The sequence below is a fragment of the Tamandua tetradactyla genome, chromosome X, assembly GCF_023851605.1.
Source record: "Tamandua tetradactyla isolate mTamTet1 chromosome X, mTamTet1.pri, whole genome shotgun sequence".
NCBI lineage: Eukaryota > Metazoa > Chordata > Mammalia > Pilosa > Myrmecophagidae > Tamandua > Tamandua tetradactyla.
The window spans coordinates 27,538,720-27,551,218 of record NC_135353.1 but is presented as its reverse complement, the minus strand read 5'-3'; the positions used below and the strand labels follow the sequence as shown (position 1 = coordinate 27,551,218).

General features: G+C 34.0%; 1 protein-coding gene across 2 annotated transcripts in view; it reads left to right on the top strand.

The window, feature by feature from the left end:
* The window catches only part of PHF6 (PHD finger protein 6), a 66,112-nt gene extending 57,393 nt beyond the window's left edge, over positions 1 to 8,719 (top strand). For both annotated transcript variants that reach the window (XM_077145911.1, XM_077145910.1), the window contains exons 10-11: positions 5,103 to 5,235; positions 5,555 to 8,719. In XM_077145911.1, coding sequence (XP_077002026.1) covers positions 5,103 to 5,235 — 133 coding nt within the window. In that variant the 3' untranslated portion in view covers positions 5,555 to 8,719. The remainder of the gene's footprint in view (positions 1 to 5,102; positions 5,236 to 5,554) is intronic.
* Positions 8,720 to 12,499: the final 3,780 nt, after the last annotated feature.

Below are 12,499 nucleotides of genomic sequence, written 5' to 3'. Positions count from 1 at the left end.
CTTATATACAAAAAATCTACAAATTTCAAAGTACGGCACCACGATTAGTTGAAGAACATATTTCAGAGTTTGACATGGGTTGCAATTCTACAATTTTAGCTTTTTACTTCTAGCTGCTCTAAGATACTGGAGACTAAAAGAGAGATCAATTTAATGATTCAGCAATCATATTCACTTGTTAAATTTTATCCTCTCTGTATAACTCCACCATCACCTTAGATCATTCTGTCCCTCTTTTTAGGAGTGTTTGGGCTATGGCCAATCTAATTTTTTCATGTTGGAAGGGGCTGTCAATAATATGGGGTAGGGAGATGGAACTGTGTGATACTCTGGAGAGCCTGGGCTAAGTTTCAGGACTTATCTGGACCAGGGACCCATCTGGAGGTTGTAGGTTTCTGGAAAGTTACTCTAGTGCCTGGAACCCTTGTGGAATCTTATAAATTGCCCTAGGTGTTCTTTAGGATCGGCTGGAATGGTCCTGGTTGGGGGTTGGCAGGTTATGATAGGAAGCACGGTTTAAGCTTGTTTAAGAGCAACCTTCAGAGTAGCCTCTAGACTCTATTTGAACTCTCTCTGCTGCTGATACTTTATTAATTACACTTCTTTCCCCCATTTAGTCAGGATGGAATTGTTGATCCCATGGTACCCGGTCTGGATTCATTCCTGGGAGTCTTCTCCCACGTCGCCAGGGAGACAGACTTTCACCCCTAGATGTCATGTCCCATGTAAGGGGAGGGCAATGATTTCACTTGTAGAGTTGGGCTTAGAGAGACTGAGGCCACATCTGAGCAACAACAGAGGTCCTCCAGAAGTAATTCTTAGGCATACTTATAGGTAGTCTAAGCTTCTCTGCTACCTACGTAAGCTTCACAAGAGTAAGCCTCAGGATCAAGGGCATGGCGTATTGATTTGGGTGTCCCTAAAGTTTGGCACAGTATCAGGGGATTCCCTGATGGTAAGGTTTAATAGTTCCATATTCTTTCTCCCATCCCTCAGGGGACTTTGCCAATACTTTTTGATTGTCTGAAGCTATCAATTTTTGCCTATCAGATGGGCAAAGATTAATAGTGTTCATACTGTTTCATGTTGGCTAGGTTATGGGAACATGGACAGTCTCATTTAACGTTAAGGTAGGATGTAAATTGAAAAAAATGTTCTAGAGAGCAATTTATCATTGGAAACAAAAACCTTAAACAAAACAGTGTATATTTTTTGCTCTACTAAGACTAGTACTTCTGGGAATTTGTCTTAGGGCAGCAAACAGACAATAGTACATAGATGTGTGTCTAAGATGTTTCATTATATTATTGTTAATAATAGCTGCAGTACCCTGTAGAGCATCTTCCTAGACTTGTCTATCCTTTTACACTGAGAATATTACCACAGGTGGCATCAGTATACTCAAGAAGGGTATAAGATAGGAACTGCAGCTTGCCAGTGGGACAGCATCAAATATCCCTCCTCTATGGGAGTCCTTGCAGCAGTCAGTATAGCAGTACAGCTCAGGTTCCAATAAGATATGATCCACATCAGGTGGTCATGAGATCCACTCTGGCTTAAAAGACATAAATCCCATAAGAGACTGTACCTCCTGTAAAGTAGATATTAGGCATAGTTTTCAGGTTCCCCATAAGGGCCACGTTAGTCATATTGAACTGAGATAGGCCCAAAGATGTGGCTTCCTGTTATATTCTCCCAATCCAGACACAATCTACCAATCAGGGATAAGTAGCATAGTGTAGTAAAATAGTTGAGTACCAATTTTTTTAAGTTGCCAGGGGAACAGAGCTAGAGAGGTAACCAAAGGTCAGATTCTCTTGCAGAATGGGAAAAGATTTTTTTGGTTAGCCTTTTACCCACAATAGCAAAAAGAAAAACAAAATAAAATCTGGATGCCCATCAGGAGATTTGATAAATAAATTTTAGTGCATGCATATAGTAGAATACTATGCAGCAATTAAAGAATGAAGTAGATCCAGGTATAAAGTCATGGAAAGGTATTTCTGTGATAGAACAAGTTATAATGCAATATGTATAGTAATCCTATTGTAGCAAATAGAAAGTACATATATGTGTGTATGTTTTTGTGTACGTAGAAAACTTTCTAGAAGTATATCAAATTTAACAGTGATTACTTCTCATTAGTTGCATAGAGGTGGAGGAGAAGAGTCAACGACTTTAATTCTACCACCTTGAGATAACACTTTCAAATCTTTAGAAATAATTACTTCTTGACTTTTGTGTGACTATATATTTGTAAAAACAAGCTGTTTTATAATCTTTTTCCCACTTAATTTAACATTTTTCTATGATGTTAAAAATAGTTCTCCATCACCATTTTAATGTTTCCTTAGCATTTCAGTATATGGGTGTATCAATTTATTTAATCGATTCCTTTTTTTAGACATTTAGGTTGCTTTTGCTATTTAGCTATTATAAAAACCATGTTCCAGTGACCATCCTTATACAGAAAATAGTTGCATTAGGACCCATGATTATTTGAATTGCTCTTTTTATGTTTTTTGGAAATTTGTTTCTAATATTTGATTACAATTATGTGGATTTCAGAATTTTTTCATAGAGAGCATTGAATTCAAATAAGAATCCATATGCAAATAATTTGAGGAGAGAAGAGTAGGCAAATAGGAGGAAATGCAAGGAGGAATCTTTCTGAATGAAGTGGCTTCCCTATCTCCGTAAATGTGAATTTCCTTACTTAATTTGCCATTGTGGATACAGAATATATATTCATATTATAAAGAGGAGTGGAGGGAGGATTATATACTGATACTATTTATCCGGTTTTATTGTCTTTATTGTATTTTAAACTATTTAAATATTTATACTATACAAAATTGTGTGTCCATCTCCCACCATAAAAATGTAAGTTCTGTGAAAGCAGGGATCTCGTGTGCCTGATTGACATCTGTGATCTTGGTGCCTGGTCTGATGAATGGCATATAATGTGCCTATGAGAAATATTCCAGAATGAAAAAATAATCCCATTAAAAGATTATATTTGTTCTCACAAAGATCCATCTTTTAAAAATAAAAGGTTCTGTTATAAAAATCTTCAACTGCATACAAAAAAATGGAATAATTTAACAAATCCCCATATCAGCAATTACCAAGATACTTGTTTTATCTTGTTTTTTTCCTAATGTATGTTAAAGTGGAATCCCAGACCTCATATCATTTTATCCCTATATACTTCAATATGCATTTCTTTAAAATATGGGTGTTTCTTATATAATCACTATACTGCGAGCATGCTTTGTAAAATTAGCAATAATTTCTTAGTATCATCTCTAAAACAGTCAACTTTCTTTCACGTTTCCCCATTTGTCTTAAAAATGCCTATTTCGAGTTGATTTGTTCAAATCTGGGTATATACAGGGTCCATACATTGCATTCGATAAATAGATCTCTTAACATTCTATTAATATGAAGCAGTCCCCACCTCATCCCTTCCTTGTTGAAGAACCCCAATAAGTTGTTCTGTAGAAGTCCCACATTCTAGATTTGTCTAATTGTTTTTCATGATGCCGCTTTACTTGTTCCTCTGTCCCCCGTATTTCCTAGTAAACTATAAGTTTGCTCAAATGCTGAATTAGATTCAGGTTATACTTTTTATTTTAGGAAGACTACTTCATAGGTGGTACTGTATAGGAATCTCACATTTAATATTTCAACTCTATCTTAAGAACAAAAAAGTGGTTTCCAGTGTTCAGCATTTGAAGAGTACAAACTCTCCGTAGCTCTTTTAAAGTTATTGAAAGTGTTTTAAGAATAAAGAGAAACAGAATGAACAAACCTAAGTTGGAAGTCCGTTGTTATTGTTGTCCCCTCCAACCCATCCCTGCCTTTTATTTGATTAAAAATGTTAGAAACCTCTCAAATTAGACAGTTCAGAGCATTTATTTATGCTGACCCGCAGAACATTTTCTAAGCATTCTACTTTGTTATCTTGTACATAACAAAATTTGCTTCTAATATTTGATTACAATTATGTACTGCTCTTCTTTGGTTAGGATGGGCGTAGTTAACCATAAAATATGTATTAGTGTATACATTAAAGCAACCTAAACCCTTATCCTAAATCACCTATATCCTTATTTTCATTAGAAACTGAATGAGTTTCACATGTGCAGTATATATATATTATTGGAACAGCATGATGTCTAGAGATTACTTGCTCATTTCAAAGAGGAAAACCTACCTTTACAATGGAGAAATCAGGCAGTTGCCACCACCTAGCATCACTAATAGTGGTACGGTCTAAAATTCCTGTCTCCTGAAGTATGCATGATCATCTTCAAAGTCTCCTCGACTGAAAGAGAAAAGTTGAAACTGAAGCTAACAAAGCCCTTTGACCTTACTTTCAGTTTATAAGAAATATGTGGTGAGAGGGAAACAAGTAAAAAAGTACCATGAGGAAACATTCAGACGGATCCAAAGTATTGTTGACAAGATCAAGAACTGACCTGATCTCTTCCCAAAAAGTCAGTGTCATGAGAAAAATTGGCGGGACTAGTCAAGATTGAGATTCATAGCCAAATGCAGTGCCAGAAAAGCTGTTATGTGACTCACAAAAACATTCTAATGAAGGCCAGGACACTAATAATGAAAGGCATTTGAGGAGTTTGAACAACTTTTTTTGTGTGTGAAATATGAGTGGAAAGAAGCAGTATATGTTCAGTATGTTTTATTTCCCAAAATGTGATTTAAATTAAGAATAAATATCAAAATTAAAGACATTTCATTATTTTATCTACATACCTGAACGTTGATGTTTTCATGCTATATAAAAACTTTGTTTTTAATCTCATTGGGAAAAATGAGGACTTGCCTTATTTGGGGCATATGTGATAATTTAACGTCATCCTGAACCAGAGATTGTATTTCAGATGAACTTGCATTATCTCAATAGTAGGATGCTTCCCTGTCTTCTAAATAGAAATGCCCTTGTAAGTCATTGTGGAGTGTGGCTGAGGAAACCTATATTTAAAAGGGGCACCAAACCTCATCCTCTAGTGATAATGAAATGTATTCTTATTAACCATGACCAAACATTTTGAAATTTTTGTCTTTCACCATTGTAGACTATATTGTAAAAATCATAGTGGAAATGATGAAAGAGATGAAGAAGATGAGGAACGAGAGAGCAAAAGCCGGGGAAAAGTAGAAACTGATCAGCAACAACAACTAAATCAGCAACAACTTAATGGAAACTAGGTATGAAAGTTAATCATATCAGATTACTTGTCAGGATATAGTACACACTGATATGTGTTGATGTAATGGTATGCAGTAAGATTTTTTAATGCTATGTTTAGTTAAGAGCATGTTACTAGAATGCAGAGGATTGTGTTGCTTACATATTTGTTTTTTTTTTTTAGCTAGCTGATTTTTCTAACAGTACAAAAAGCCTATCTGCTTTATCAATAAGTAGTTGCAATGCAAATCAACAAAATATTCTCACTTCTCAATAACATATATTCATTGTTTTCCCTCAAGCATCATATTTTACATTTTTTTATCATCTCTTAAACAGGTTCATGGGACAGAGTTAGAAAACTGAGAATGAATAAGACATCCATAACTACTTTTCTTCTTTCACTGTTTTCTAAAATCAAAATGGGTTTGTAACTTTTTACTGCCCAACTCTTAAATCCTTCATTGAACTGCCTAAAAAATGTCCTGTTTGTTTTATGAGCCTTCACTAGATGGCAGAATTTGACATGTTGATACTACATAGCAGTAGTTTGCAGTTCTGGAAAGCAATTGAAACACTATTAACCCTGTGTACAGCGTCAACAGTTAAAGCAGATTGAAATGAATTAAGCTATATTTCTGGACTGAACAAAGTTCTGTTTAGAATGTTTTTAAGTTTGTTTAGTGATTTACATTCAAGAGAAAGCATATGCAGATTTTTCTTTACAGTGCAAACGTGCTTCCAGTGACAGCATAAAGTAACTCGTGATTTTTTTTTACACTCAAGTCATGGAGGCTAGAAATGAAGAGAACTTCTTTTTCTCTTGGCTTTTTTTAGCACGTGCTAAAAATCTCTTCCAAGAAGTGCGCAAAAGCTTTTTATTTGGTTCCTGTTAAAGTTGTTCTCACTGACCAGCATGAACTCAGGCAACTGGTGATTATAAGCAGTGAGTTCCAGTGCTTATGCCAAAATTCTCTTGACAATACACGTCTTCTCTTTCCATGTCATACAAAGAGCTTCTGGCAAAATGATTGAATCCTTTAAAGTTTAACCTAAGAATTTAACAACAGTAAATTAAAACTATATAAGATTTAAAGGGTTACCACTCACTAAGGACTTTAGCCACCACGTCTTGAAACCCTTTCCTCTCAAGTGCCCTGTTCTGTGGAACACTTCACATATTGGCCCAAAGTATGTAAGGAGGTCTCATGTGCTATAGGAGTGAAAAACAGTCTTTTCATAAAACAGTATTTATTTTTAATTTTGTGACCACTATTTTAGAAACTTTATTTAATATTTTTAATGTTTTCATTCATTGCTTTGGTTATCTATTAAATAGGCTTTTACGCCCTAATTTTCTTCTAATAGGGCATGGTGTTGTTTTATTGATAGATCTTCAGTATCATTGCTCAAAGCCTAAGAACCCAGCTTTTTAGAAATGATTTTCACACTGGCATTTCTAGCTAGTGATATTTTCTTCCACTTACCTGCTGAAGCACATTTATATATTTCCTTATGGCAAAACCAAAAAAAAAAAAAAAAAACAAAAAAAAAAACAAAAAAAAAAACTTTAGTTGTGGTCTGCCTAATATTGCCATAGCACCTCAGTATCAAGGGTAGGGTTTCTGATTTCTGAATTATTAGTTAACCTACCACATTAAAGCAAATTAGCAGACATGAAATTACATGTTAACTTAACTATACATTGAGGGTTTCTGCAGCTATTAGAAAAACATTTCTAAAATGTAATAGGTGGAAATTACACTGTGCTTAATGACTGATTTTTAAAAAAACTGCTAGTCCCTTAAAGTCATGTTTGTCAAGTGTGTATGCACACATTTACTTAAATCAAGGGACTCGGTGATTCCTTTTTTAAACCATCTTTTATTGTTACTTTTAAAAGGAAACTAGCTTTAGTAGTGGGTTGTCCTATATGTTTTCTCTTTTTGCTCTAAATATACCATTGTTTTGTGTGTGTGTGTATGTGATTAATTTTCAAAATTCATCATGACTTGAAGTGCAAGGACAGATCTAGATGTTTGTTTACCAAGCTATGTGACTTTCCCCAAAGGATCTGTACTTTATTTCCTTACAACAGCTTGAAAACCATTATTTTAAATATTTTATCACTGTGTCTAAATCCTTTTTACATTGTATGCCATATGCTTACCCCTGGAATGAGAGCACCTTCATTTTTTGACAACTACTGTAATGATTTTTTTAGGAAAAATGGAAGGTGCCGGGGTAATAATGGCCAGTCAATAATTAATATAAAAGACTTCTAAAACTATATAACTGTCAGTTGATGGATTTGTTACATAGTGAAATACATGACTTTGTATGGGTTTCTTCAACCCTTTCTCTGCCACTGGCCACCAGAATAGCACTTTATCTTTTGGTTGGCTAGATAGGTGGCTGGCTACCTATTTCTCTCACTGTGGTGTGATTGGCTGAACAATCTTTCATTAAAAACTGAAATGTAAATTGAAGTCACATGAAAAATCATGTTTGGGTTGTGAACCTCCAATATTTTGATTCTCTATCCATTTTTTTTGTCACATGCTGAGTAAAAGTGCCTTACAATGTAAAAATTGTACAGTACTTATGTTCCCAAGTAGTATCATCATCTTCTGGGTAGTAATTACATTGTGGTATTAATATTTAGAAAAATGTACCTCAGCAGTGTATTTACTGTACATCTCTTAAGTCCTTAACTGTAGTTTTAATAAGCATGACATTATTTGATGAGTATATAACATTTACATCATTTCAAAAAATACTGCCATTTCTGTCTTTTATGCATATTTTAGCTTGAAATTTTGAAGCGTCCTTTCCTTTTTCCTTTTTTTCTTTCTTTTTTTGTTATTGATACTAAACAGTGTAATCTTTGCAAGCGTATATTGAAGATTATTCTGGAGCATTTATTGCCTTACCAGAAATGTTAGTAAGAAACGTTCTTTAGTGTAGAAAGATAGACTTGAGTTTCTATACTTTAATAAAAGCTCTTTGTTCCTGGGGTAGGGGGGCTGTGAATTTTACTTTCATCTCACTTTATTAAAAACCCACAACTGAAGTAAATTTTATTTCAAAGATCAGCAATTTTAGAATTCCAGATAGTACTTGCTCAGGAGTACTTGCTACTCAAGATATTAAGAGAATAACAAGATATATAGATCTACTGTTGAATCAGAATCTATGTACTTGAACAAATGTGTGACTCTTAAATACTGCAAAGCAAAATAAAAAGTATCCTGGAGTGTTGTTGCTTTTTTAAAAAGCACTTAAGTTAGACCAAGGTATACAGTTTTGTTCTAACAGACATTTAGGTTAATTGTAAAAATAAGGAATGCATTATGGGTCAAAATCAAACATTCCTCTCATGTTATGTATATTTTGTTACTGTTGTATTGGCTTTATTTTCAAAATTGTAGTTTGTAGTATTAGTTTTCTTTTATTGGTATTCTTGCATATACTATTCATTCAATAAATGAGTTATGACTTTCATATTTGTATGTCTTTTTTGTAAAAACATATAATGAAATATTTGATACTAGAAATTGTGTTCCTTTTAGTCTTGCTTTATTTCAAGGTGAAATGCCCGGTTTGTTTAATAACTTGTTGTTAGACAAGTATCAGAGAAAGAAGAATGTAAATTTGAGTTCAGTTCAAAGTTTCACAATACAAAGCTGGAGAGATACAGCTGACTTTTAAGAATAGTAGAACCAACTACATTATGTCCTTGTTCTTTTTCTTACATGGTTTAGATATCTATAGCTTAAATCAGGTCCCCTGGAACCTAGTTAGAAAGTGATTTTGAGAATAAGCTAACCAAAATGCCTAGAACAATTTATCTGATTGGTAATGGGGGTAGGCCTAATATCCTTGTATCAAAGAAATTCTACCTTTTACGTTTAAATTTGCCCCATTACCATGGATAGTTTATTTGTTCTACCACTCATATATTCAGGTGTTCATTATCTAGGGCAGAATTCAAAGTTTTAATAGAATATGCTCATTCCTTACACCCAATTCCTAACCTGCATTCCTATTGAGAGAAAAAAGGTCAGCGGGTTCTGATTAATGTTCTAACTTTAGAATACAGGATTTGCTTAAGTGCAAATGTTACCTGGTAGTGCCTGGGGTATGTGTGTATGAGTGTGTGTTTGAAACCCAATATTTAGTTTCATTTTAATTACCACAGTAAAAATGTGGAGATGGAGAGTCGTGAAGTTTTCTTTGACTAATTGAAACTACTGACAGCTGTTTTTCTTTAGCTGCAGTCATCAGTAACTGCTGAGATCATTCCAAAGCATAAACCTGGTAGAATTTCATAGAAAAAATATCTGGCAGTAAATGGCCAGTCCTCCCCCGTTTTTTTTCAGAGAAAGCTCCAAATCCTATTACATTTATGTCTTTGAATCCTCAGTTGTGTGGACAAGGTGCTGCTTTATTTATCAACCAGTGTTATATAATTTTGCCTTATTCAGATAATAAAGTAATGGACATTAAAGATGGAAGGCAGAGATTTATTCTTGGTTTTTATTCAGAAGGTGAAAACTATAAAATGCCAGTTACTAAGAAAGTTAATGATGGCACTTTAAAGTGTTACACTGTAGCAGACATATTCTGTAAAAGATCCATGTACTGAAGTCAATCAACCAGACCTTGGTCCTTGTCATAAATAGCCAAATTATACCTTTGCCTATACCTCTCTCTCACTGTAAGTGTTTTTATGTTGGGGTGAAGGCAGTGACGGGGAGATATGGATGCAGCAGATGGGCAAGGAGTTAACTAGGTCTGTTGTGTGAATGCTAAAGAATATAATAAAGAGGCATATATAAAAAAATATTGTTGGAGGGGGATAACCTTTGAAATAGGACTTGAGGACTAGATATTTATGGGAGAATTGAGGGGCAGAAATATATTGTATTTTAATATGGACATTGGATTTAGAGCTGTCATTTTGATTCTATATGGTGATTTATACAAAAGGGTAAGATTTTCTAAGTATTTCTTTGAGTCAAAATTATTTACAGATTGCTTTATTTATAAAAGCAACATATAGCCATAAAAAACAATGAAGTACTTGATACATGCTACAATCTCGATGAACCTCAAAGATATTGTACTAAGAAGCTAGACACAAAAGGTCATATAATTCCATTTATATGAAATATCCAGAATAGGAAGTCCACAGAAACAGAAAGCAGATGAGTGGTTAAGAGGCAGGGGATGGGGGGAATGGGGAGTGGCTGTTAATGGGTTTCTTTCTGAGGTGATGAAAAGGTTTTGGAATTTAATGGTGATGATGTTTGCACAACATTGTGAATATACTAAAAACCACAAACTGTATACTTTAAAAGCGTGAATTTTTATATTATGTGAATTTTAAACCTCAATGAAAAAAGTAATACATGGTCATTCCAGAAAATTAAAATATTGTAAAAGTAGATAAAGAAAATGTTAAAATCCCCCCATCTGTACGGTCCCACTCCCCAGAAGTATTTGATATGTTTGTATCCTTCTAAATGCTTCTGCACATATAAAATATGTACACATCTCTTTTTCGAGCATAAGTAGGATGGATCATACTATACCTATAGTTCCATAGCTTGCTTTTTTTTTCATTTGAACAACATTACAAGGTGTCAGTACATCTAGATTTCTAACACTTTAACAGCTCCATGGTACTTCATTGTATGAATTAACTGGAATTCTTCCTATGCAAGTAATTTCCTAGGCTAAATTTCCAGAGGTGGAACTGCTAAGTTAAGGGCATGTACATTTAACGTTTTGATAAAAATTGCCATCCAAAAAATCTGTACCAATTTAAAAATCCAACTACAGGAATAGAGTTTGCTTGCCTCTCTACTCCAGAAGAGTGCTTTTTAATGAAAAGAGCTATATAGTACACATGAAAAAAAAATCATATTCATTATATAGAAATTTCTGTGGGGTTTTGTTTTTGTTTTGAAGCCCATATAAACTGTATCTCAAAGTGTAATATGATCCTAGGTATAGGCCCAAAGGAATTGAAAACAAGCACTCGAATATATATATACACGCATATTCATAGCAGTACTATTCACAATAGCCAAAAGGTAGAAACAAAACAACCCAAATGTCTATCAACATATGAATGGATTAACAAATCGTATATATGTGCAGTGGAATATTATTCAGCCATAAAAAAAATACATGTGACTGTGAATGAACCTCAAAAACATGCTAAGTGAAAGAAGCCGGATATAAAAATGTCAGCCATTATAGGATTCCATTTATATGAGAATCCATTTACCCAGATAGGTAAATCCATGGAAACAGAAAACAGATTGGTTTGGAAGGAATGTGGAGTGACTGCCTTATGGAATCAGGGCTTCCATTTGGGGCAATGAAAATATTATGAAACTAGATAGAGGCAATGGTTGCAAAAATATTGTGAATGGACTAAACACCGCTGAATCTTACACTTTAAAGTGGAATGGTTAGGTTAAAGGTTTTGTTTCACAGGTATTATTAACAATAGTAGTTGGTGAATCATTTCCCTTTCTCCTGCCTTCTGAAAAGTAACAGATTGCTCATTGCCACATGTAGCTGCTTCTCTGTGTGTGCAGGGTCATATGTGGCTCTGTTCACTTTACTTGAGGGTGCCATATACTGTTCTGCTGAAGAGCTCCTATGACCTTTATCTTTTGTGTGAAAGTCCTCATTCCCCAAAACTATGACTGTCTAACAACCAGTCAGTAATGTAAAAATAAGGTAAAACTGTTTGAACTTTTCCTTTTTCCACTAGTTGTTTTGTCCTTATATGGATAAAGCCTAAGACTAATCAGAAAATTTGACCTGATTTACATAATAGTGCTTTTTGCTCATTTGCTAGAAAATGATTTTGTTCATTTAGTAATATCAAGAAACATTTTCCCGAATGTCTGAAAACAAATTGTTGGTAAAAACATGGATACTCAATTATGCTGGCCAGTCAACATGAAAGTCTCTAAATAAAGAATAAACTAAATGCAGTAAGGATGAATTGATACCACATCATAAAAATTAAGTTTTTTCTAATTTCACAATCACATTTTGAGCTAATTAGGTACTTATAATGTTGGCCAAATAACTATTTTCTTTTGAAAGACTTAAGTCAGATGTGTAACTTTACGAAAAAAAATTTAATGGTGCCATTAACCCAAATTTTTATTCCCTTCCCCTTTTCTCATGTTTATTAAATAATGAAATCTTTAAGCAGCAAAATAGGATGACTACATTACAGAACTCTTTTACAAC